This window comes from Cinclus cinclus, chromosome 11 (genome assembly GCF_963662255.1).
Source record: "Cinclus cinclus chromosome 11, bCinCin1.1, whole genome shotgun sequence".
Lineage (NCBI taxonomy): Eukaryota > Metazoa > Chordata > Aves > Passeriformes > Cinclidae > Cinclus > Cinclus cinclus.
In genome coordinates this window covers 9594064-9622050 of record NC_085056.1, presented here as the reverse complement: position 1 = coordinate 9622050, position 27987 = coordinate 9594064, and the positions used below count along the sequence as shown (strand labels likewise).

The 27987-nt window shown below is 38.8% G+C and overlaps 1 protein-coding gene across 1 annotated transcript; it reads left to right on the top strand.

Annotated features, from left to right (window-relative positions):
• Nucleotides 1–1227: 1227 nt before the first annotated feature.
• On the top strand, nucleotides 1228–27843 carry MMP2 (matrix metallopeptidase 2). The gene is made up of 13 exons (XM_062499894.1): nucleotides 1228–1371; nucleotides 4854–5080; nucleotides 6502–6650; nucleotides 8722–8850; nucleotides 9558–9731; nucleotides 13896–14069; nucleotides 15939–16112; nucleotides 17185–17340; nucleotides 19127–19274; nucleotides 22080–22216; nucleotides 24032–24191; nucleotides 26898–27007; nucleotides 27740–27843. Exons 1-13 carry the CDS (start codon nucleotides 1228–1230, stop codon nucleotides 27841–27843), a joined length of 1986 nt encoding a protein of 661 aa, XP_062355878.1.
• The last annotated feature ends 144 nt before the right edge of the window (nucleotides 27844–27987 follow it).

Genomic DNA, 27987 nt, shown 5'->3' with positions numbered 1-27987 from the left:
ATTGGAAAGCTGTGGCAATTTTTATGGTGACAGGTCAGAGGAACTTACATAGATGGATTTGTGTTCAGTAGAAACTGTAGACCCTTGGCTGGCCAGAACACAGTTTGCAATCATGCAGAATTGCCAACCTCCCATCTTGAAAAATCATGAGCCAAACCCCTAGATTAGGGATATTCAGCTAAAATCATATTCCTCTTGTAATAGAACCTCAAAGCCAGCAATATTATGAATGACACAATAAATGGACTGTCCATGACAGTGGCCACATTTACACCAAAATTTCAGATTAAGGCAGTTGCACCAGGTGATCAAACCCCCATTAGAAGCCAACACTGAATTTTCTACAATTTCCCTGACATCCTTTATTGAAGTTTATTTCTATTGCTGAATCTGCCTAATTATCTTTTACTCTGTAGGGGTAAGGTGATACCCTGTGTCTGTTGGTGGCAAAGCCTTAAGCTGGTTCTGAACCCAACAAGCCACAATGATCTTACAGAGAGCTCTGCACGTTGTGCAGAGAGCAGGGAGGGAGCGAGGCTCACACAGAGTGCGGCGAGCCCTGAGCACAGACCCACACTCTGTGTAGCCTCAGAAGGAGGGACAAGAAGCCTCACTCAGCTGCACTGCCCTGTGCAGGGTCTGTCTCAAAATCCAGAACCAAAACGTTTGCTGCAAGGCACTGTGTGGAAGCATAATCACACATGACTAAAGCACATCATTATGTCTGTGACATAAAAATGGGCTAAAAAATAGTAAAAATGCTTAGCCACGAAAATACTGTTGAGTAAATTCTTTTTCTTTTCTTTTATTTTTTCTAATTTGAAATATATGTGAGGCACCTTGTCTTCAAGATTACTTCAGGTTTTTTTTTTTCTTCTTCTCTGGCATAAATAAATGCTTTCATATATGCAAATGAGGAGAAAATGTGGACTCTTTCAGCAATAGTAACTATCTGCCTGTTGCTACCTTAAAATCACAGCAATCACATCTGGTAACTGCCCTTTTCTCATGTTTCCACTAGTTTTCAGACTTCCTCTTGTGGTAGCTCGAGACTGCGCATCTGGATGTTTGAAACATACAAAGGAATTGCTAGAGCAAGCAAAAGGGAAAAAACGGTGCTGAGAGTTAAGATGTGCAGATAAGCAACTGGTGCACTTTGCAGCTAAAGTAACGGACAGACAGTGGGGAAAGGCTTTTTCCAAAGAGGAGAGCACAAGTTTAGGCAGAATGAAGACTCACATTGGCTGTGGCTTCATTTTTAAAGTACTATTCATCCAAGTATATCTTTTTAACAAAACTTTAGCCGCACCATCACCAATCATTAAGTTTCCTGGAGACAGCACTCCCAAAACTGACAAAGAGCTAGCAGTGGTAAGTGTTGGTTTCATCTTTGCTTCAGATTTATATTGTTGTTTCATAAGCAGATGTTTCTTTCTTGTTTCAGCTGAGACTAAGGAATGACTGTAGCATTCCTTCCCTGGAGTCTCTGGAAGCGCTAGCTAGCTAGCAAAGGTATCAGCTTTCAAAAGTTAACACTGGAGCCAAGTAATGTTTCCTCTCTTAAAATTTTTAAAGCCAGCAAAGAAAGTTGGTTTTTTGGGTTTCTTTTCCCTTAAGTCTCAAGATACAAAATATTTTCATTAAATCATCATGGCTATAATAAAAAAAAAAAAATTGCAACGGTAAGAGGGAAAAGGGCAAATAAGAGACATCTAATTTTTTTTCTTAAATCAAGTAGAAGTAAGGGCAGTCGAGACTCCCTTAATGCATGCATCACAGCTTTCAGAAGTGTGTTTTCCAGATTGTTTACCGTGCCTTGCATAAACACAACTTTAAGGGACACTGCAACTGAAAGCCGGCTCAAATTTCAGAAGCCATTGTGACTAGTTTGGACTTTGGAAAACAATCTCACAGAATTTTAAAGAATTTTTTTTCCCAAATCAAATCTGGAACAACAAAAAAAGGAGTTTGGATTTCTGTGATATTAGCAAATTATAGATATAACTCTACAGCATTTTATTCTGATGTTCTTTTAGCCCTGTGGACGTTCATAAAAGTGACATTATGGGAAAGCCTTTTTAAAGGGAGATTGAGATGGATTACCCTTATTTTAGCATGTAAATTATAGACTAAATTATAGACTAAATTATTTCTCTTCTTCAGCAGTAAATCCATTTTAAGGAGGATTGAGATAAATTATTCTTATTTTAGGACCCAGAGATTTGAAAGTTGGTCACTTTCCCTAAGGAGTTTGTCTGCATCTTGGGAAAGCTTGCCAGGTTAAAGAAGGTCTGGGGGAGGGTAGAGAGAGAATTTGCAGTTGGGAGCTGTGTTGGAAAGTTTAGGAAAAACAGACAAACTGACCCAAATAGGGCATTCCTCAGTCATTAACAAAACAAATTCATCCAAGGTTTTGCCTTAGCACAGTAGCCAAGAGCTGGGGGCAGGGGCAGTGCATTTGGGAGAGGAGAGTGGGGTCCCACGTGTCTAAGAGCAATTTAACCACTCTGAGAGAATCTATTTTCTTAGACACAGCCAGGCTTTTATTCAGTAACTGCAATCCACATCTCCCCTCATCTCTGTTTCTTTCAAACAACCTATTTATTATATGCACTCAGAGGAAAATTACAAGCTGGTTTAACACTCCAGTTTTTCTTTGTCTTTCTCGGGGTATTGTTGGGCAATGCTAACTGGCTGCCTTTCCTCACACCCTCCATCAGAACAGCCCCAACACTCAGCATCAGAACACAAATTGCTATGTTGCAGCTGGACCCTGTTTCATTAATGGGCTGGATCAAAATTCCAGATCACCACAGCTCCCTGCTGACTCTGGGGAAACTGCATTTCACAGCCTAGGCCAAGATGTGGTTTGCCTAGACATTACATTTTCTTCAACATTCTCTCCTCAGAACAGCTGATCATGGTCATTTCTCATCTTCATTAAAATCTCCATTTTAGGAAAAACTGAAAGGGGTTAGCTTTCTACTTAGAATCCTAGTAAGTAAAATTCTTGATCATGCCTCAATTTATATTTTTGGTTGTATAGCTTTCTCCCAAACCTAAAATGGCATGAGCAGCAGCCTGGTTCTTCAGTCAATGTTGGTCTGATGTACAGTCTGTATTACACCATGGTGCGTCACTGGAGGGTGCAAGCAGAAGCATAAGAAAATCCATCAAACTTCATGAAATGAAAATTAGGATAAGAACCAAACTGGCTGGTTTGATTATGTTCTTAATGCATTTCACATAATTTCCACCAGGCCCCATTAACTATGTGGCGAGCAGCTCAGTGGAAGCAAAGATGAAACCACTCTGTGTCCTTTTTTTGCCAGTGCCACAGTCCCCACTGGAGAAATACCATGTCAGAAGTTACAAAAATCACAAAAAACTAGCCATAGTCTGTATTTAATCATGATGGATGGAGGACATTCTGAAGGAAATGGTGTAACATCTTGATTAAATCCTTTTCTGAGTAATGCCTGAACCATTTCTGATGCTGGGCAGATGAGGTTAGCCTGAACTTTGTGAGGAAGGTGGTGAAAGCTAGGCTTGACCAACTGCAGTTATCAAATATCCTCTGCTTTACTTTGTTGGTGTTGTGGTTTTATCCCCAGTCTCCTGGGTGAACTTAACCAATTAAGTAGACACATGAAACAAGGTTTCTCTTGGGAATACTTGCTGGCACAAGAACTTAAATGTACAGTCATTTTGTCAGGCTTCTTGTAATCCTCAGTTTGAAATAGTTCTCCCTGATATTCCTCATATACTTTTAGCAAATATATCTTCACCTTATTCAGGTGTTTTCCTCCCTTGGACTTGAATTAATATCTGGGATACGATACCTGAAGGGTGTTTCTTCCTCTGTTGCAAAATGTTTTACTGGAAAGATCAGTAACTTGAGACCTTCCTGTCTCACAGCACCACTGGCAAGGGCATCTCTCAGCTCTGTGCAGTGCCCAGCACCTTTTGGGTGCAGTTTGGGAATACCTGCCATTTCACATGGCTGTAGCTTTTCTTTCACAGAGGGCCATAAAACACTGTAAACCCTTCCTTATGAGAAGGGGAGGAGACAATTTTTTATTTAAAATAATAATTTTAGGAGATGAAAATCATGTGATTTGTGCCATCTTTTGGGTCCCTTATGACCACCCTTTATTTAATGAGAAAGAACTTTGTGAACTGCCACCATGGCTGTATCAGAAACATCAGTCTGGCCATAATGAGCTGGAGCACTCAATGGAGTTTTAAGTATGAAAATATTGATTGGCTTCAGTGTCCAAGCAACTGAGATGTTACCAAATACTTTCTTCCTCAGGTCTTTGCAATGTTTGACTCAAAAGCAAACATTCAACATTCAAACAACTCTGGTTTGAGTAAAGAATGGGGTTTTTCTTTGCAATCAATGTGGCCTCGTTGTGGGGTTGCTTCAATTTTTTGAAAAGTTTCTCAATAATGCAGATTCTTCCAACAAAACATTGCACAAAATCTAGAACTGTAACCAGATTTATACATCATAAAGAAACAAAAAAGACTAACCCATTTTTACCTTGTAGTTCTATGTTAAAGCTCCATGCTCTAATAACTAAAAGCAATTCATTAAGTAATGGTGAAAGCTAATAGTGGAAATGTTTGTTTAATTAGCAACATCATGTAATCAAGGATGTTTTGTGTCAATTAAGGAGATTCTGCCGGTCCATCCATGACTAGTAATTGTAATTTTGAAAAGAAAACTTGAAAATTTCAGGTGGAAAGCTAACATGGAATTATAGCATTTATTTATTTATTTATTTATAATTATTAACTATTTATTTTATTAATTTTAAAGTCTTTGTTCTGTGTTTTTTTTTGCCAAGCAATACCTGAATAAATACTATGGCTGCCCAAAAGACAGTTGCAATTTATTTGTCCTGAAAGATACTCTGAAGAAAATGCAGAAATTTTTTGGGCTGCCTGAAACAGGAGATCTGGATCAAAATACTATTGAGACAATGAAGAAACCCCGCTGTGGCAACCCTGATGTAGCCAATTACAACTTCTTTGCAAGAAAGCCAAAATGGGAAAAGAATCATATAACATACAGGTACAGACTGGTAATGGTGGGTTCTGTTCACATATACCCATAGCCCTTCCAAGGACTAAACAAGGCACTTAGAAATGCAGTAGCTGTTTAGAAGGCTAGACAAGATTCCTTGAATTAGAATCCCTTGGTGTTTGGATAGCTACCAAATGTTTTAACAAATACCTCAGTCATTTCAAATTGTAATTTATCAGGACATCAACTTTCTGGTTCTGGTTGAGACTAAAGAGATTTTGGGGTTACTCCATGGTCTGCAGCAAGCATGCCAAGGGAGCTGGAACAGGAGTGTCTTACCTGCCCATCTGCTCCAGGAGGACCAAAGTACTTATTGATTGCAGAGGGCAAACTCCCCTTCATTCTGCAGTCCTAAAAAGGAGATGATTAAATAAATTTTAAAATCAAACAATTGTATTTCGGATACATACAAACATGAGTTACAACAAACCTATTGAAATAAGTTTGGTATGTTCTAATTTCATCATCTTCTGAAGAGTTAGGGACCAGTACAGTTCTCATTGTGGTAAAAAAACTCATTACCTTAGGTGGTCCATGAACAAACATTTACCACCAATGAGAAAAAAACAGCAGATTTGCCTTAGCTGCATGACTTAGTCTGCTGTTCCCTTACAAATTCGGACTCAAAACTTCCCTTGGGCTGCAACTACCCTAATAAAGACTGAAAAACCCTGTGGCATCTCTCACACCCCTACTGGCTGATGTGCTTCTTCTGAATCTTCTTCATCCTCCTGAGGCACAATGTAGTTTCCCTCACTATGCACAGTCCCAGCAGCAAATAATTGGAAACTTGTCTTTACACGGAGTATAGCAGGCTATTATATAAGGCACTAAGAAGTCAAATTAAAATACATGAAGAAAGCAACACTCAAGAGTTTGTCCTTTCTCAGGTCAGGCCTACAGCTTTATCTTACATGCTTCTCCCTCCTATTTCCCCATGTATCTTATTGCCAATGTATCCCACACACAGGTAAAGGATTAGCATTCCACAGGGATTAAACAATATACCGATAGCTACTCAGGTGAGGGAGAAGGGCTGCTCTTCTGTTCTTATTAAAGAGCAAAACAATACACACTTGAAACTTTCAGAATGTTACTGAGCTCCTTTTCTGGTCTCAGTGCTGATGCAAAACCCAGAATGTTTTGTGCAAGGCTCACTGCCATCCAGGCTCTACAGCCTCTGGATGTATAATTTTCTTCTTGCTGCTGAGTCAATTCCAAAAGAAAATAAACAGTAAGTGCCACATCTAAACACATCTCTGAATCAAAGGGAGGTGTTTAGATCTTATGTGCAGCAGTGTTACCTCTGAGCTGGTTTCCCTGCTGAGCCTACTCGGTGTGTTGAGCAGTAAACAACTAACACAGGGAGGATGTTTGAGTGTTACTTAAGTGTTGCTTTTACCTCTAAGGATTATAGGCTATACCCCGGATTTGGATCCTGAGACAGTAGATGATGCCTTTGCTCGAGCCTTTCAAGTCTGGAGTGATGTCACACCACTGAGATTTAACCGAATACATGATGGAGAAGCAGACATTATGATTAATTTTGGCCGATGGGGTATATTTTTTCTATTTTTACTTATGTTTTTGGTTTTGTTCTGTTCATTAATCCTCAATTTAGAATGATACACCCTCAATAAGTAGAACCCATGAACCTTTCTGGCAAACCTTGTCCTAATTCACACTTGGCTCATACAAGCTAAGATCTAATTTCACTTTTTCTTATGTATGAGAGAGAGAGATTTATACAATATCCTTACACTATATTTATCTTTCCAAAAGAGAATTGCCAGGGGCAACATTTTATTTTTAAATTTACAAATCAGAAATAGAACTGAGACATATTGGTACAGATCTTCAGATGATGTGAGCTGGCTTCCTGCCACAGAAGAGAATGGAATGTCATCATACCATTTATTTATAATTCTGTATGCTGTTTTCCAGTGATAGTAGTAAAGGTTCTAACATATTAGAGCTTAAAAATGGATTTGTGATTTCTAATTTTGACTCCATAGCTGGTTTCCATTCTTTTAGCATGGCAGAATGCAAGCTTTCAATGCATTCTTTGGTCTTGAAGAATTTAAAAATATGGATGATAAGATGAACTATGGTTTGAGTACAGCTGATTATGGGTGACTTGATTCATTGTCATTGTGCATGTCTTCTCAATTAATTTTGGTTTCCCCTGAAAGAATTTTTATGGCTTTTCAGTGTAAACATGGGGCATTTAACTTCTTTTCAACAGTCGTAGAATTTTTAATACTAATGAAGATACTTGTGCAGCCAATTACTTGGGAGGTAGACTTTGGAAGTTAAGTGAAAGGTTGAAACAACTGAATTCTTTGTAAAAGCCTTCACTTCAAGCTGGTTTTCTTTGCTTTAGCTACTGATCAGTTGACCTCAAAAGCTGCAGAGATTCTGTACACTCAGGACTTCAGATCTTCATCCAGACTGGCTTGGTTTAAAAAAAAAAAAAAATCTTACAAAAGCAGAAGTGTTTCTGCTGGTTTTAGTACTTGCAGGCTCTAGCCAGCTAAGAAACTGTGGGTGAAAATCTCCTTCCACATTCAGTCATGGGCTGAGACATCCACAAGGTTTCTTAATTTCTAACCTTTCTCTAAAGTAACTGGTCTCCTTTGAAATAAATGGGACCTAATATAGGTCAAAATCTTGTCATTCACAACTGACACACTAGTCTCCTGAAGGGAATTAACTGAACTGGTGCTAGGAGTGACACCAGCCTGAAATCAGTTGTAACAGAGGAGAGAATCAGGTCTGTGTATTTAGGGCTTCTATTAAATGCCAAGACATCAGACCAAAAGACCAGAAATGATGCAACTGGAGATGCTGGCAGCCAGCTTTGATGCACAGGTCAGTGTGGTGGGGGAGCTATGAATACCAGGGCTATGCCCGTGCCAGCCTACCTTACCCACAAGTGGTGTACTTCCAAGAAAAGCCTACAGTGTAATAACAGGAGAGCTGCTTAACCTGCTCCTGTGAGCTGCCTGAGTCTTGGAGCACTTGAAGTGAAGGAGGAACAGGCTCCTTCAGGGCTCAGAGCAGCAAGAGCAAGCTGGCTTTCCAGAGCTCACCCGGCTGTGCCTTCCTGTTGGGGCAGTGAGTATCCTGCACAAAGGAGAGAGCACAGCAATCTGAGGTGCAGCAGAAAAGAGCAGCCTGCTAAGTGAAATCTGCTTTTACTTTCTGATCTCTGTGTTGGAGAATGATACAAACTACCTGCAAAGATCCCTCTTGTACAATATTTAAGTTACAACTCCCTATCAGCCTGCATTGAGAAATAGCACTGGGCATGCAGTCATGCATCTCATGTACAATACTTCACTGTTCTTCACCATTTTTTATTTCTTTCCACCGTATTTACGAGATGTAAAATACCATGCTGTGAGAACTCCAGTACTGACACTTCATGTTCTTTGTAAGAACTGGATGCTTCTATTCTGGATCAGTCTTGCTAGCACAACCCAAACCAGTAAATTAATTCACTGAAGTATTCTGCTGCTGTCTTGAATGGGAAAGTATGGGAAAGTACATATGATAATCGTCATTCATATATAGATTCTGCCTGAGGTCATTAGGAACTGCTTTTTTTTGTCTGCTTGCTCCTGCAGAACATGGTGATGGCTATCCCTTTGATGGCAAGGATGGTCTCCTGGCTCATGCCTTTGCACCAGGGCCAGGAATTGGAGGAGACTCCCATTTTGATGATGATGAACTGTGGACTCTTGGGGAGGGACAAGGTACCAGACTTTTTCATGTTTCAGAACATATGGCCTGCTGGCTGCTCTGTTTTAATGCTGCATTAAATACTTCCACTGACTATCAGTAAATATGAGGTGAAAATTAATTTCTACAGTTTAAATTTTCTGCCATTAAAAAATGCTCTGGATGAGTAACTTATCTATGCATTAGTATATATTTCAGCACCAATACTACTACATGTGACAAACTGAAATAAACCTCAGGATCTGGGTGTGTCTGTGTTTCCACCCTGTCCCCTCGTGCTACAGCAAATGTCATTCAATGCCCACTGGAAATACCAAAGTGGTTTATGAGGCACAAGGCATGTTCAGCTCATGTTCAGCTGCTGCCTGAAACCTTTGAAACTACAGTGAACATTTTCGACCATATTACTTAAGAAATTAAATTACTAAATATATTAACAGCACGTTTTTAATTTTGCCTTGCCATAGCAACAACATATATATTTTTGGGCTGATTCTAACACTTCACCATGAGTAATATCCATGTAATTATTTTAAAATTACCAGTTTATATTTCAGCTGTGATCATCTTGCCAATAGAGAGACCAGCAGCATATTGAATCTTAAAGTGGAAATTCTGACTGCATTCCTGTATCAGTACCTTCCAGGAAAAGATGTCCAGAAACTGTATTTTTTGTATCTGTCAGTGGCTAATTTCACCACTGCTTTTGTTCTACTTATAGTGGTCAGAGTGAAGTATGGAAATGCAGATGGTGAATATTGCAAATTTCCCTTCTGGTTCAATGGCAAGGAATACAACAGCTGCACAGATGCAGGACGCAGCGATGGATTCCTCTGGTGTTCCACAACCAAAGACTTTGATGCAGATGGGAAATATGGCTTTTGTCCCCATGAGTGTAAGTAGAGCAAGTTTCTACTGTTTTTTCCTGGCAGATTGTTCCCTTCTTCCTTCCTCAGCAACTTCTTCTTCTCCTTTTCCCACTTCCTTCCCTGTCAGATAAAGGAATTAATATATTTCAGAAATCATAACAACATATCAGTATCTGTACAAAAGTATTAGAAGTCCACAAAAAACTAAGATCATACTTAACTACCTTCATTACCTTCTTGGAATATGAAAAGAACTTTCACAATAATTTTATTTCATATTTGGAAACATTAAGTTGCAGATTAGACAAAGTTTATAATGTCTTCATGTAAGACATAACTTTTTAAAATTATAGACAAGATTATAATTATTATCTTTCAAATGTATTTATGATAATATGTTTCCTGTTAAAACAACAGGAACACATATTTTTGTGCTTGTAAATCTTGATGAGTCTTTACAGCTTGAGGATATAACATTTCAGACAATTTATTGGTATAAATGTTAATTTCATCTCCTGTACATCACAAGGCAGGAAACCTTTAGAGAAGCAATTAAGTATAACTGGCTGTAGCCTACTGAGGTAATTTATCAGCAGTGAGAAGAGTAGAGGAGGTAAGGTGCTTTCAGCCACTCGTTCCACCTCCTGTTTGCTAGTTCCTGGCACATATATTAACAGCCATTCCCAGTACTGCAGTTTCCCACATTCGTTTTCTTCCTTTTGTACATGACCAACTATTAGCTTTGGGGAATGTTTCATCACTCTTTTTACCCTTTGTTTTTTACCCTCTCTTTACCCTTTCTTGTAAAGCCCTGGGTCACTAAACCTCCTGCCTACCACTCTTGGGTCATAACAAATAGTAAGAGAGTTTTGAAAGAGAATAAACCAGAAAGTAATGGTGCTTTGTTCATATTCATGATAATTCTGCTTGAAACAATAGTACTAAACTTACTTATGATATTATGGCTACATGCAGCCAGTACAAGGAAAGAGAATGCAGAGTGCTGGGAGAAAATTAGTAATGTTTAAGCCTCAAGCTAACAAAACACATTCAGGGGTTTGCCAGCCCAAAAGTGCACAAGTAGAGCCCAACATATCCCAGCACACAAGTACTGTCACACATGTACATGTATTAAGATGTCCGTGTCGGAAAAGAAAATAATTTTTCAAAAATTTGCAGGTATGGGCACATAGAAAAAGTTCAAAACAGGATTCATTGGAATGCTGCTGTAGCCAAACACTAAATGGATTCCTGCTTGACAAATTTTTGAGCTTTTTCAAGCAAGACCATACAGTTTCAAATACAAGATTACATCTTTTCTTCATCAGGATATAGTGGTTTCCAAAGACAATGTTGTAGAACATTATCAGTCTTCTAGCCCTAATGTGATAAGATATTCTTTAATTTCTAAACCCGTAATTGCCTGTTATAGATCACATTTAGAGCTGGGATCTACCCTGGTGACAACTATTTATACAGCTATAGAGGATGAACCAGCAGGATTACTTTACACAGACTAAAATTAATTTTTTTAAAGTTATTGTTAGTGTATGACTTTCAGAATATTTACTTCAGCGGGTTATAAGTGTGCACATGCACATAACTGCACAAACAATTTTTTGTGAAATTCTGCCATCTCCATTTCCCACCTTTCCCCAAATCTCCTCTCCCTCGGGTTAATTCTTTCAGACAGAAAATAGAAAAAAATTGGCTCATTTCTTTAAAGTACTGCAAGAACTCAGATACAGTGAGAAGGAAGTCCAGATTATAGGCAGAACATACCCTGAATGATACACTTTTGTAACATCCTAAAGTCATGTAAGGCTGAAAATGTAAGCAGTGAAGCACTGTCAGGTTCTGAAAGTGAAGTTCCTGGAAATGCCAGTGTCAGGGTTTCTGAAATGGAACAGAAGGGTTTCAGCCTTTGTTTCTGATGTAATTGTTTTGCAAGATCTATGAACAGTTATGCACAGATGTTTCTTATTAAATGCAGAGTGGCATTGTTCACTCATTATTCCGAGGCACCATTTGCTAAACCCCAGCTAATAAATTCAGATAGGGGAGGATTTACATCAGAGAGTCTGTGTTGGGGGCAACATTCCTGGCTCTTGGCCTTTGTTTCTCTCATGTTTAACTCACTGAAGTTAGTTTCAATTCTTCTCATTATAGAGGCACAGTGCATATATGGAAACATCTTTAATGCTATGATGCTGCACCAGGCTTTTCTAAACTTAATCCCAGATCTGTACCGCAGTTTCTAAACTGATTGAACTGTAGTTTGTCAAAGCAGAAGGTCAAGCAGAAAGTTATCTACCTACTACACAAATCTTACACAGGTGTGCTGAACTTCTTTGCCAGATATGGGATCAGGGGATCTTGATTGCTCTCATTTCCAAGCTCCACTGACACTACGGGTGGTTTAGGCTCCTAAATCTGGTCCTCCAATACAATCTGTTCTCTGCCTGTACCTCCCCACACCCATCACAGATCCTACAGGCTGCTGCTGACTGCTCTCCCAGGCAGAGCCCTCCTGAAGCTGCAGCTACCTCCACCTTGGATATGTGCCACAGGGCTTTTAGCCTTCCAGCCTGAGGTTTCCTGACATCACGACTGGCTGATTTTTCTAGGAAGAGCTAAAAGTGAAGTTCACAGATTAGTAATGTCCAGTCTGAATCTGCTCTCACTTCAGTGTATCTCCACCAGTTTTCAAGTTGCTGAGTTTGCCATAATACAGAACGAGGCCCATTAAGATCCCCTAACACGTAAATTGTACTTTTGTTTTGGGGAAACTGCCCCAGTCTCCAACTTTCATTTACATTAAAGCAATTTTATAGTAAGGAGGGGGGGGGGGATTGAAAACTTAATAAACCATTGTTGTTACCATCACATGATGTAGCCTCTAGCAAAATGAAAAACTGCATTTTGACCGTGACTCAGAAAGGCTGCATGCAAAGTAAGAGACTGACTGGCTTTCCATATGGTTTTTGCAACTTAGCCACATGTAAACCAATATAAAAAAGGCTATTAAAACGCAGAGCTTGCCAGACCTAGAGCTGGAAGCAGCTCATGTTAAGTGAGTCATCTAAACAACTCAGTTTAACTTTGCTCTCCAATTCTATCATTACTTTTTTAAAAAATAAAGTCCTTCTCCCTTCACAATAGCCACAGTCCTAGTTAATGCACCTTTCCTATCTTAGCACAGCACCTGGGACAAAAAACAACATTTGCATCTTGCTCTTTTGGGGAGGCACAGTGTGTGTTGCAGACAGGACCCCTTCCATGCCCAGGATGCAGGAGGAGAGAATCAGTCTGGTAGGCAGAGCAGAAGTTCAGCAAACCTGCATGTGAGACCAGGCCTGCAAAGCTCCAAGTCCTCTCATGCGTGGGACTGGAAATTCTATAACTTACTGGTTCAGGTTCCTGATGCTGTGGCAAATTACTGGTTTAAGTGTAAAAGGGTAGAAATGGACCATCTGTGTCACAATATCCCATTGTCAGAATTCTTTCCCAGTCACCCTTAGGGCAGAAGAGGTCTGGGGGGGTTTATTTAGTGCTACTCTAAAGAAGCACACATAAACAATGCCTCTTCCCACTGATGTGTCAGATTAAGCAAAGGCAAACCCCCTCAGATCCTACACAGACACTGAGGCTGTAATGGCTGTTTAGTCATCAAAAACAACAGCGAAGTTAGAACTAACCTGCCAAGCCTTCCTGCATACACATTTGGGTTTTAGCTGCAGTTTTAAACTGCATGAGGAAGAGGAAAAAAGGTGCCCTTGGACACCTTAAAAAGGCCAAATCATGCACACTTTACACTGGGAATTCAAGCGGATAAGTCATTCTGCAATGATGTTCTTAAAACTCCAGGGGAATTAGCATATGAATGCAGGAAGGATTTTTTATCTCTGTTCAGGACAAGGCCAAGAACAGTTTGTTGCTTTCACAGTTTCCTCTCACCAGCACACAGCACAGAACATTGTCCTGCCACAGAGGGTTCTCAGTGACAGAGCAGCCTGGGGAAGACACAGCCAGATTCACAAGATGTCTGACACTCCCATTGTGAAGTACATCACACCTGATGGGTCACCAAGGTCTGTCCAGACCAGGGCACATTCCCACAGGCACACCGTGATTCCCTGTTGATTCTGAGCTTTGTGTATTGACATTTTCATCTCTTCTTCTCCCTCCAGCACTTTTTACAATGGGTGGCAATGGTGATGGGCAGCCATGCAAATTTCCCTTCAAATTCCAAGGGCAGTCCTATGACCAGTGCACAACAGAAGGCAGGACAGATGGATACCGATGGTGTGGAACCACTGAAGACTACGACAGAGATAAGAAATACGGATTCTGTCCAGAGACCGGTACGAGGAACGTTGCTTGCATAACGCAGTTTAATTGGTCATTGTTTTAACAAGTCTCCTTTGGCACACTTTCACCAGAGCACACAAAAGTTGATGAGTTAGGCACAATTTCAACAGAGATGGGAAGGATGCAACTGGAACAGGAGCAATCTGTTGGTGTGGCACAGCACAGGCTTGTCAGGAATACACAAATGGCATTGTACCTACAAATGCATGGCTACTACTGCAGGATAGTTACAAGCAGATTACAATTTGTTAATGGCCCTGGAAGGGAAGTCTCATGAGACAGAAGAAAGTAATAATATTTTAACTTAATACTTACCATGTACACTTGTAAAAAGAAATCCTATTTAGTATGTTAAGCTTGTATTAATAGATCTTTTCAACAATTCAAAATAACTAAGTGAAATGGTTTAGCCATGAAAAAAATTCCACTTTCTTCACACCTTTTCATACTTTCTAACTTGAGTTTTACTACATAAAGGAACAAAAATTAATTTATAGTGTGGATATCTTGGTAGGTGTTCATTTTCAGATGATCATTTTGTGGCACTAGATTCATAAGCACAGAGACAAAGTGAACCATGGCAATTCTAAAACCTCTGGCTTTTAAAAGAGCTAAGGGGAAGCTACATTCAAACCTACATGCATCCTGCTTTTTGATCTTTTGGGATCTCTTGAAAATGGCCTAACCATTTGCAATACAGCTTTGATGTACTGGTATTTGGCTTTCTGTTACTTTTGATAACCAGGTGTAACCCTTCCATTTTACATTACAGATGTTAAAAAAAAAAAAAAGAAAATAAAGGACCAAATTCATTATAGCTTGCTACAAGGTTAGGAAGAGAAAATTCTAAGGAATGATTCAACAGACAAAAGAAGCAGTATATCTAGAATCAATGTATTCAAAGTCCTAGGTAACAGAGTTGCTGTTCCTGGAACTAAATAATATGCTTAGTTTAAGCTTTTTTTAATGCATAAAAGGTTATTAATAAATAATACTGAATGAGAAATAAATACTAATAAATAATTAGGGACATAACCAGCTTGGCCTCTGTATTGCTGTCATGTACCTTCCCAGAAGACGCACCATCATTTGAAAGGAACTGTAATTGCCAAGTAGCAGTGTAAATGAATATAAATGAGTTTTATATTATTTTCATTTTCTGTTCATGATACCTACTTTGAACTGTTGTTTTAAATGCAGTTTCACCCTCTTCCCTCTAGAAATACCTGCACAAACAAATGTTATTTCTTATATATTACTGCCATATACTACATAGATGAGAACACAGGGGAAAACTTCTCAATTTTTTGCAAAAAATACTTGTTAAAAAAAAGTTATGCCCATTTAATGTATCCTTTTCTTTAGAAAATGTTTAAAATCACATGATTTTAAACTGTACCCTACTGTCAGGGTATCAGGGTGTTTAAAGCTTATTCTTCAGTGGGACACACACCAGCCAGGTGGATATTAAACAGCTCTTTAACCTTTCTGACAGTAACCCTACCTTCCACCTAAACACTTTTAAACATTTTAAAATAACACCAGGAATGAGCACTGAAAGATACTTGCTGGGCAATCACCTTCCATAAAACACTATTAAACTGCTGCTTCCCCAGAGCTGTGAACATGAGTCCGGGGCTCATTCTCACCCCCACCAAAACTATTGGCAAGTCCATTGCAATGGCAATGTGTAGACTTTTTCCTTTTTAATTCTGTCAGACAATTTCCAAATACTACTTTTAATCTTACTCTTCATATCCCTAGAAGGATTGCAGTGTTTCTTATTCCTTTCTGCTTTTAGTGTAGTTAAGAAGATGCAAAAGGGATCCCCCTTGTCACTGTTTTCCTGTAATTTTCCACAGCCATGTCAACAGTCGGTGGAAATTCCGAGGGAGCTCCTTGTGTGTTCCCCTTCATCTTCCTTGGGAACAAGTACGAGTCGTGCACGAGTGCGGGGCGCAACGATGGCAAGCTCTGGTGTGCCTCCACCAGCAGCTACGACGACGACCGCAAGTGGGGCTTTTGTCCAGATCAAGGTGACACCTCCTGCCAGGGCAATACAGGGGGACTGAGCGGTGCCCACACCCATGGCAGCACATGTGCAAAGATTTCACACTCATCGCTCCTGTTGGTTACTGCACTTCAGCCTGAAATCTGAGCAAAATACCTAAACTGAAGCGTGAGACTACAGCTAGAGACTCACACCCAGAGCTCATCTGAAATATTTAGGCTTTCTAAAGCTATAGTGATGCAGGATCCTTCCAAAATACAAAACCTTGAAAGAAATTAATAAATCAATAGATATTTTTCTGCCCACTAGTTTATCCTTCCAAGGCTAAAAGCCACAGGTACTATAGCATTTCACTAGTGTGCAATAAATTATACACTGATACAAATTAGGAACAAACACTAAATGTAAAAAAATAATACATTTGTGATTGATATTGTGAAGGATGAAAAACATGTTTAAAAAGTGAGTGAGACAGTATAAAGTTTATGTGCTGAATATTGCTGTTTAAAATTACTTTGGTTAATATTTGCCATATTTTAACATGGACAAAAGGCTTTATACATATTTACAAAAAAATGCAAGATTTAGGGGGTTATTCTAGGAAGACAGAAACCTGCCAAATTTCAGAGACTGTTTGGGCATAATTGATAAAATGTCACCCTATGATAAAAGGTTATTTCTAACCTAACAATATTTGGTGCATCAATACTGATTCAGAGTCTGTTCTCAGAGACATATTTACAGACCTGTTTATCACTTACAAGCCTTTTCATGGTGAGAAGGAAGATTTGATATCTAGATTATGAGTTCAATTCTTCTGTAACTGAAAGGGATGTCCAATGTTATTTGCTGCACTTTATTTTCTCACACAAGTATTAAGACTATGTTCAGAGTCACTTGCATGGGAGACAGCAGCAAAGATCACCTACAAAGGAAGGTTTTGGAATCTCTTCAGTGAAATGTCATTATTGGCAATAGGTCTGATGTTCACCATGGGAGGCTGTAAATATTAATCATTATTATTTATTGTGAATAGCCTGTGTGGTACAATTTTATTTAAATGCAATCAGCTAACACTGTCTCACTGTGTTGTTCAGGGTACAGTCTCTTCTTGGTTGCTGCCCATGAATTTGGCCATGCTATGGGATTAGAGCACTCTGAGGACCCAGGAGCTCTCATGGCCCCCATCTACACCTACACCAAGAACTTCCGACTTTCTCAGGATGACATTAAAGGGATCCAGGAGCTATATGGTAAAGTCCTCCGACATCAGCAGAACTCATCAGAAAATCAGGCAGCACAGGTTGAAATCTGGGACTCAAAACTGGCAGTAAATCACAAACTTTGGTTTTGTAATTGGTGGGCACAATCCCACCAATGCCAGAAACATCCTCTGCTCCTTTCCCGTTCCTTTCTTCATATTACCAGGCCTGCTACTTCAATCAAATATCACAGCTTAAGGATGACAAGTCACTAAATTTACTGAATGAAAAGGAGCATCAAAAAAACCCATAAACAAAAATTTTAGATGAAAATTTCTAATGCCTTTACTGGGACAATGAAATGCCATGTTTGTCTCTAGCTAGAAATACCTGATGTGGGTGGGTTTGGATGTTACTTTCTGAAACACTCCGGGCTTGCCAGGTTGTGACCCTCTGCCAGAGGGGTTTTCTTTGTTTCCTGTGTCCCAGCTTGGAAACAGTTCACATTGCCTTCCCACATTTCAAGCTGTACCATCATGATAACATTTGCAGTAAGTGCGCGACAGATGAAACCTCAACATAAATGTATTAGGCAGTCTTCTAGAGAAAAAAGTGGATTTAATTATTTTTATGTATCTAAATCTTTAACATTTGTTATTTTCTCCACAGATAGTCCTAGTAAAATGCATGAGTAGTATCATGATTAAGATTCCTTCCATGTACACATCTTCTACCTTGCAGAGGCACCAGTATACTACAGTCAATTAAGCAGTCATTCCCATACTCCATTTCTCTTTTGTGCTTTTCACTTTTCTATTGAGAGATCTTTTTAACTGTGACTGTATTCTACAGTATTCCACACATCAGAAATTTTAATAAGAATATGCCAAAAATATTATCACATGAGACAAAAATCTGATTTGAGTCTTCATTATTCCTTGTTCTTAGCTGCTTTAATTAAGAATGGGAATTGAGGCATGGTCAAGATTGAGTTTTTTGAGCCCATACTGTGTATCTTTTATAAGAGTTCAGAACCCAACTCAGCTGTCTTAAAGCATGCTTCAATATCCAAGAAGAAACTATCTTTCTTCCTCTTTTTAACTGATCTAACCCTTTACAAACTGCTTTCTATGTAAAATATAGTATTCCAAAAAACCTTTTCTCACTTTATTATTATCACAAATCATCCACACTCGATTTTTTCTCTCATATATTAAGTTAACCCAATGTCTGAGAAAAAAAGAGGCAAATGCCTCAAGAGAAGCATCAGCCAAATAATAATAACAAATAAAATAAACCAGATGGAAAAATTCATATTCTGAAAAGCACATTTTCATTCTTGATGAGGGCAGGAAGATGATACAAATGGCTCAAAGTGCATCTTTGTAACTTGCCAAATATTGGCACTTCTTTAAAAAAGAGAAATCCACTTTGATGTCTTTCTCAGCAGAGCTGCACATAATTCTGAGTACAAGGACTTTGAAATCTTTATCTTCTTTTTAGAAGCCAGCAAAGTACAAATTGCAATGTTCACTTCTGAACAGTGTAGTCCCTTCTAATTGTCTCTCAGGTTGAACAGGCAGATCAGCCCAGACACACACACAGGCACCACGTCTCAAATGAGACCACACAGGGGATTAAGGCAGGAGTGGAAGTCAAGGCTTCCTCAGCTGTGCTCAGCCACCCTTCTTCTGAAGAGATTTTATTACCCCTTTTTCCTCCTTCAAGAACTCACTCCAAACAATTACCCTTTTAGAAACCAAGGCAGCTCTTGTTCTCTATGTAACCTGTGCAGCCCCTCATTTCTTTGTACCATTATCTCTGTTCACCATCACAGAGGTGTCCCCTGATGTCGGACCAGGGCCAGGGCCAGGACCAGGACCACAGCCAACCCTTGGACCTGTCACTCCAGAGCTCTGCAAGCATGACATTGTGTTTGACGGAGTTGCACAAATTAGAGGAGAAACGTTTTTCTTCAAAGATAGGTAAGTGAGATAAATTGCTTACCAAGAGAGCCTCAGGTGAGGGAAACCTTGGTTTTTCAGCCAGACCTCCACCTTGCTTCAGCTCTTGCAAACTAGTAGTTACACAAAGGAACAATCTACTCCTAAACCAATAGAGTGAGCCAATATTCTATATAATCCCAACAAAACAGAAGTATTTTGTATTTTGATACAGTTGGTCTAAGAACTATGCAAATACCAAAACAATCTGTTCAGACTGGCTCAGCCTTTATCCAGCATGCAGCAAAATCAGACAACTGTTGAATTGTTTTGCTCTGGAATGGCTTTGCCTGTCAGCCTAGCAGCTTTCCAAGTATCAGGCAAACAGCATAGTGACTCACTTTTGGAATTCAAGAAACAGCTGTCTGTCATGGGTCGTGTGACTTTCATGATTCATGAAAATCACCATAGAATCCAAATGTCACATGGCACAGAGAGTAAATAGCAAAAAGGAGGTCAGATATGATTAATTCTTTCCAAAAAAAAAAAAAAAGCAGCTTTTTCCCTCCCCTCCTCAAATCAAGGAAAGGAAATTACCAGGAAAAGGGAATTACTGGAGGTGTTGTTAGCCATAGAGAACAACTGAGCTTTTCTATTGGGCACAGAATGCCCAAGAACAGCAGTTCTACAGATGGTTTTAGTCTGAAAGTGAACAAAAGTTCACACTTTGAAATTTATCAGGACACTAAAAAAGACACACTTTCAATAACTGCATATAAAAATAATCATCATAATCACTGAAAACATATGTTAAAATATGATGTAAAAAACCTACTGTAACCAAATTGTTAAATCTATCTATAAATGTAATATTAAGATTTATTATGGATCAGTTAACACGTTTTATTGTGTTCAAACTGAAATGAGAAAGCCAAATAATTAATTTCACCATTTCCTCAGTAAGATGTCTGGAAATAGAAATACCTTCCACCCAATTCAAAAATAAAATAAAATTCAGCTCTGACAAAAGTTCCCTTTCCAAAAGAAAACGTCACCAATTTAACAAGTCCCTTGAAATGTGTGGTTTATTAAAAACCTGGTATGAAGTGTCTCTTGGCCCTGAAAAGTTTGAAATTCATGCAGATAGCAATTACTGGAGCTGATTCAGCCATAAATCAGGTCCAAACTTGACTAAGAATTCTGTAACTTGGATTTTAAAAGGAACTACTTTTATTAATGCAGTGTTATAAAGATTTTCTATGAGAATTTCCATTCTATATCATATTGAATCTGCTTTTCTGTCTTAAAAGAGATGCATTAAATGAATGGTGTTATGAATGGTATTACAGCATGTCATACGTGTTTAAACACTTTCAAGAGGAGTAATTAGCCAGATGGCTTATTCTTTGCCTCTTTTTGTAAATGAAAATTACAAGTCATGTTCAGAGATATATATTTTTGTACACATTAAAAATCTATGCATGCAAAACAATGATAGGAAAACATATTACAATCTTCATAATTGATAAAAATGCAGCAATTTGTTAAATTAATTTAGGACTGCTCCTCCAAATTTTAGGCAACAAAATGCAATTTATGATCCTGGGCTTCCCAAAGGTATAATTATTCTAGGCAGGAATGGGTAATGACAATTTATACTCTGCAAAAAATAAGATGCCAATAGTACCTTGAGCTTCAGAAACATTAATGGTAAAAGCAGTCTGACCTCAGAATTTAACGACTATAGCTTGGTGCAAGAGCAATTCCACCAGTCTGATGATTTTTCATTTTATGACCATGTCAAAACTTTTGTTCTGTTGGGAAAAAAAGTTCTCTGTTCTATGGAGGATGAAATAGCAGTGACATTTTTAATACCAAAAGCCCTCAGCACAAAGCTCTGCCATTTAAAGATAATTAGAGCTTTTTAAAGCTTAAATTAAATGATCATCCTACTTATGTATAAAATAGCCAATAAATTACCCTTTGCATTTCTCTAATGAACGTTTTTAGTGCTAGCAGTTTCTTTTACAGCCAAACTCACTTCCAAGCACTATGATAAACTGCTATTAAATTTGAACTTTTAGTCACTACAATAGTAATTGCAAGAGCAGTTCATGGAATACAAAACTATGCCTTTGTCAAACGCTCATCCATCTGCTCCATACACAGCAGCAGGAGGGCTCTAACAGTTTAAATGCTGTGTAAATGAGTTTATTTGTATGCTCAAAGCATTTTATTTGTATACTCAAAGCATAGGATAAATTTTGCCCTGATGCAAAAGAGCGAGAGCACAGCAATTTCACCTGCAGTGCAGCATGCAGTTTATGGTGCAGCTACTCTAGCAGCATGACTCCGAATAAATGTGTTTGCTTTTCAGTAGTGAAGAGAAGAGGTACAGGAGCGTGCTGCTGCTCTTGTTCGTGCACGTGTGTGTGTGTGCGTGTGTGTGTGTGTGTGTGTGAGTGTGTGTGAGTGTGTGTGAGTGTATGTGTGAGTGTGTGTGACTGTGTGTGTGTGACTGTGTGTGTGTGAGTGTGAGTGTGTGAGTGTGAGTGTTGTGTGAGTGTGAATGTGTGACTGTGGGGGTGTGTGTGAGTGTGTGTGTGACTGTGTGTGTGACTGTGTGTGACTGTGTGTGTGTGTGTGAGTGTGAGTGTGTGAGTGTGTGAGTGTGTGTGTGTGTGTGAGTGAGTGTTGTGTGAGTGTGTGTGTGACTGTGTGTGTGACTCTGTGTGTGTGTGTGTGAGTGTGTGAGTGCTCACGTGGCCTGAGCCAGATGTGATGAGAAACAGATGTGCTGCTGAATTAGTTCTTTGTAAATCCTGTACAATTTTCTGTTCTGCTCAGATTCATGTGGAGGACCATAAACCCCCGAGGAAAACCCACAGGTCCTCTTCTTGTTGCTACATTCTGGCCTGATCTGCCAGAGAAAATTGATGCTGTCTATGAGGCCCCTCAGGATGAGAAGGCTGTGTTTTTCTCAGGTATTGATTTCAAAAGCTATATATATATATATATATATATATATGTATATTATTTTTTTTACAGGTATGGGTTTTAAGTTTCAAAATGTAAGTAGCCATTTGCATAATGTTGCATTCAAGCTCACTTTCCTCTGAGTTGTACCTGGGGCAGGGAACTGCCTGTCAAAGAGCCAGCAGAGCTCACAGGTAGGGCGACAGATCTCCCTATTCCCCTCTGAGGATTTTAGGACCAAGGCTGGATCTGAAATACTCAAAACGGCATTCAGCCTCTAGTACAAATAAAATTGAGAACTATAAGCACCTAGAAAGAGACGTTCAACAATAAGCAAAACCAAACAAGAATCGTTATTTAAAATGCAAAGCAACAGCAGTGGCAGCTCTCTTTCCTCAGTCACTGCTCTGTTTTTGTTTCCTTCCATTTTCAGCTATTATCTCAGTACATGTTGCTTGAGAAGACTACATTTTATTTTTTCTCCTCATGCCTCTCCTTGTCTCCTTCTTTTTTGCCAAAGACTGACTTCCACTTTGGCTTCCAAGCATCTTCTTCCTTGGTGGCTCATCAGGCAGAGGATACAGGCGGCTGTGCAAGCTGCCTCCATGAGAGAGGAGGAGGAGGACAGGAAGCTCTGCTCTGTCACATGTGGTTCAGCTGTAGTGGCCAAATGAGCAGAGCTGTGAGACTGTTTTCAACATGAAGAACTGAGCCAGCAAAACCTAGGTTCCAGTATCTACTAAAAACATGACTAAACATCTCCAGTCATGTAAAAACCATATGGCAAAAGCTGTTGTACATTTTCTGTACAGGAGAGAAAAATAATGATAATCTATTCCACATGGCTGAGAGGCCATTTGCTCTAGTTTACATGGATGGGGGGGGAAAAACTGAAAGAAGTCAGGCAAACCAGAACACTTCAAATATTGCATATATTATATATAATCCTATCACATCTAAACCTCTCCTTTTCTTTATAAATTCCAGGGAAATGTAGCTAACCTGCCTTTTTAAAAATAAATAAGAACTATCAAAAAACAAAGATTGGTTTGAAAATAACACAACGGTCTTAAAATGCTTAGTAGTCAGTCCCACTTTTGCTCCTGAAGAGTGAGTCACTAACTTCCAAGAATCTTAAATGCTATACTTCACACTTTGCTCACATTAATACTTTACTTACTTACTTTCCCACTAGCACAGAATCAAAGAAATGTTCTTTCATGAATAAATCCTTCCATGGCTTTCAGAGAATCCAGTGAGGTTATTTACTAAGCAAATTATAATTACATGTAAAAAACATGGAACACTAATACATAGTCCACTAGTACACATCTGGAGAGACATTAGATAATGTGTGACAGAGGACAGGAACTCTGAGGAAAAACTTCCTGTTGGTCACTCAGTAAAATTTGTCAAAAAAACGAATAAAGGGTGAACATGAGCTGCTGCATTTGAACATCTGGTACCCCTGCCTGGCTTCAGACAATTTTCATCATACTAAAAATTTCCTGTATAAACTACTTGTTTTAGCATATAACCCCAATGTACTGAGGAAGTGTCTGCCTCAAAGTTGCATCAGCTAAGAAGGGAGGAAGCAAGAGAAAAGAGGGGATGTCTTTTTCTGAGGCAAGGAGCACTTCAGTAGCAAAAGCAGTGGTAATCATAGTCCACTTGGATTGTAATCACAGATGGCAAAATTCTAGAAAGACTAGTGATACAACTAGTGGAACAAAGTCATATGGCAAAGCAAAAAAAAGAAGAAATACCCTTTTGTTAGTGATTAATAAACCGTTTTTGTTTGCATTTTTTCCTCTTCTACTTAGGAAACGAGTACTGGGTTTATTCAGCCAGCAACTTGGACAGGGGCTATCCAAAGAAACTCAGCAGCCTGGGACTGCCCCCTGATGTGCAGCGTGTCGACGCAGCTTTTAACTGGGGCAGAAACAAGAAGACTTACATTTTTGCTGGAGACAGATACTGGAAGTAAGATGCATTGAGTGGTGGTAGGACGCTGTTAGCCAAGCTGTCTCTAGGGCTGAATGCACCCTGAGCTTCAGGAGGGACCAAACATAGGGCACATCCCCTGGGAATACAAAACAAGGGCTGCCAGGACAGTGCTGACAGCAGGAAAATGCTTCAGTACAGCAACAGGAAACTGGCATGTATTTCAGGAAAAAACAGCCTCAAAAACAGTAATGGAAGAGGGCTGGGAGTGTCTCTCACGCTGCCCATCACTAACAACTCATCTCTATGGCCCCTTTTACCAGCAACTGCCCCACATCAGTCCCTGGCTCTTAAGAGGATAAATTGTCCTTAGTGTCAGCTCACAAATGCTGGGAGAAAACTCTGCAAGGAATTCCTTAAAAATACACTGAGCTACAATAATTTGAATCCAAAGATTGACCAGATTGCCTAAGAAATTCTTTCACTAAGCCACCAGGTTTAGAGGCACTGGATTTAAATGAAACAGCAATGTGACTACCAAAACATTCTGGGGATGACTGTAAATCCTTCCAGCAGATGATTTACCATCACTTACACCTTTGCTCTACTAATATAGTTGGCACTGAGGAAATCTGAACAAACCACAAGTGTATCTGTAAGTACTTTGAGAAAAATCTTAGCTTAAATTCATTTTGACAGTCTCAATCCTTTTCATGTTTCCAGTGAAACTCAGGTGACCTGCTACCATGCTCTTATCATCTTAGATTAAGAAAGGATGTCCTTCAAATGTCTCAAGGCAATTACTGTGGGAGAACAAAATATTCTGCATTACACCTGAAGAGTCTACTAATTGTATAATTGTATTTAATAGAATTTCATTGCCATAATTGCCAGGAAGATCTGGCACAAAAGAGCATCTTAAAAAAGCAGAGGAGGAACTCTGTGAGTTTTACCTCTGTGCTATCAAAATGGCATCAGAACAAAACTGAGGCCCTGACTCCTGCAGTCACTGTCAGAAGCCTGTTCCAGGAACAGGACTTTATTTCAGGAATGCAGACATTACACAACAGGCTGAAAGTGGACCCATGCATTAACTGACAACTTAGATGAAAGCTAAACATCAGAAATAACCACCAGAAATATAAAAGATACTCCAATTTTAAGGGTTCATTCTGAGAGATATTCTATATAATAGATCAAAGAAGTTCTCAGTATAATTGAGTCCATTTTATGTGAACAATAATTTCATGTTATGATTAAACTGAATGACTTTCTTTATTTTATCCTAATGGCTGTGGATTCCTGTAAGTAAATAAAATACTCTTTCCATACAATTGCCACTTGATCATAACTTTCAATTACTTTAAGGACAGTAATCTTCTCCATTATGTAAAAAAAATAAAAAATAAAAAATAAAAAACCCCCTAAAAACTCAAAGAATATTACTCACTCCTCATTATTTAATGTTGTACTGTAGAGACTATTTAAACACTTACAGTGTTAAAGTAGTTCTAATACAGCCATTTGCAACATTTCAGACTCCTACTAAAACCTTCAGACCATGAGTTTAAAAGCTGCTGGTCTCCTCTGTACCAACTATTGTTTTGATTAACTGTACTGCAGGGGCTCCAAGTAATTCATCACTCCAATCACAGACAGTATTTCTATCGAAGTACTTTATCAAGTGCAGTCACTGCAGAATGCATAATTTATTCTTAAGGAAACAAAATAGGATTAAGTGATTTCTATCTGTGTAAAGAAGAAAGCAAGCAGTTGAAAAATATTTCAGAAAAAAAATGTATCTCTGTTGAACAGACACTATAACCCTTAAGTATGTGGCTGTTACATTTTATAAAAGGACTCTGTCAATGGAATCAAAGTAGTTACATACCATAGTCCTTCCTGTGTCATTATCACACTTACTTTAAATGGATTTTTGGAAGCCTTCTCTCTCCTTCATTCCAGCCACAAGCTATTTTAGTATTATTATAACAAGACTGTTGAGCATAGCAAAATTTTGTGAGGGAGGGGAAAAGGAGCTGGCTCAGATTCCACAGCTGAAGTTTTAAAGCTACCCAGCAAGGTATTAGATTGTCTTTAAATAGCCCAGAAAAAAAATAGTAAGGAATTTCAATGAATCATTTAAATTTATTTTGACCAACCTACTGCTCATTAGAGCTGGTGTAATTTCAGATATAATCCAAGTAGTTCCATTAGAGCAATGAGGGAAAAGTAACCTGAGATACCTACAGACATGTACAAATAGAAATTGGGAACATAAATGGTTTTCTTCCTCCAATACTGTCAAAGACAACCTCTCTGAAGTCTCCAGATCCTGAAGGGGTGCTTGAGCACCTGAAGGGTCATTGAGGCCTCACATGCTGCACTTGAAGCCTGGTTCAAACTATATTGCACATCATTGTGCTCAGGACACCTCCACACCTCCTGCTCAGCACTGATTCCCATCCAAATTACACTTCTGGAAAAAACTTTCCTTAGAAAGTGTATTTTCAGTTCAGCATTGCATTTTTGAAGGAAAGATGTAAAATCTCACAGGTTTTTAAAGGAATCAGCAGTAATTATAATGAAATAGAAACCATATTACAATTTTGGTTATTATATTTGTTTGTTTTATATAGTCATATTTGCTGAGGACACCCTGCAAAATTATATTACAATTTAACATTTATATTACAATTTAACATTAAATGAAGATTTGTAATGTAAAGATATAATTTCCTTCAGGTACAATGAAGAAAAGAAGAAAATGGAGCTTGCATCTCCTAAATTCATCGCTGACTCTTGGAATGGTGTTCCAGATAACCTCGATGCTGTCCTGGGCCTTGGGGACAGTGGTAAGCTGTAATTCTGATTTAACTCAGTAACAGACTCTCTTATTTGTTTGCTGCAAAACTTAGTGGTGATTTTAATTTCTTGTGGTCCATGAGTAGGAGCCAAATGGAGCCACCCAATGCCTGATGCACAGGATGTCCTAACACCAGGATGCATGACTGAGCCAGTGTTTGTGGCTTGGACATTTCCCAGCTCCTGATATCCCCCAGGTTCCTCCACACCAGCACAGTCCCAGCACCATTTCAGCACCATCCTGCCCTAGCACAACCAGAACTCAAGTATGATAATCTCCCTGATCACAGGCATGAATGGGTTTTACATTGCAATTTTTCTTAATTTCCTACACACTAAGATCCTAGCCTGTGGTTTTAAGAGGCCTTAAATTTTGCACAGATATGCACTAAAGTCTGAAATCAACACTGGTGTCACATGAGTCTTGACTCAGTCACATTTTCAACATCTATTTTGCCAGCAAACATTTCATCCAAGAAAATTCTGACTCACAAAGTAGTAACCTTATTAAGGCTCCATTTAACAAGAGCTTTCTTCTACAGGATGGGAATTTTAATGTAGCTTTAAAATATATCGCTTTTAGTAATACAAATACATATGAGTATTTTGGGCAATAAGTCATTCAGTTCACTAAGCTTCATGAAATCACAAAGACAAAAAAATCTTTGATCAAGAATTAAGTGCTCCATAATCTGAGCATGTTTATTTCTTTATTTTAACAGGATATACCTACTTTTTCAAAGATCAGTACTATCTACAAATGGAAGACAAGAGTTTGAAGATTGTTAAAATTGGCAAGATAAGCTCTGACTGGTTGGGTTGCTGAACCATATGAGATATCAATAACCAAATATTTACTTTTTTGTTATATGCCTTATCTGTAATTAGAAATAGATCTGAATGCTAATTACTGGACCAGTCTGGTACTGGCACCAAAACACTAAGTACCAGTACTGTACACATCAGATAA

What these genes read in the sequence shown, in the direction of transcription:
- MMP2 (XM_062499894.1), top strand. Translation starts at nt 1,228, where the DNA reads ATGAAGACTCACATTGGCTGTGGCTTCATTTTTAAAGTACTATTCATC. An exon ending in GATTAATTTTGGCCGATGGG is followed by an intron (nt 6,651 to 8,721) that starts GTATATTTTTTC and finishes TTGCTCCTGCAG; the next exon opens with AACATGGTGATGGCTATCCC. An exon ending in CCTGGGCCTTGGGGACAGTG is followed by an intron (nt 27,008 to 27,739) that starts GTAAGCTGTAAT and finishes TTATTTTAACAG; the next exon opens with GATATACCTACTTTTTCAAA.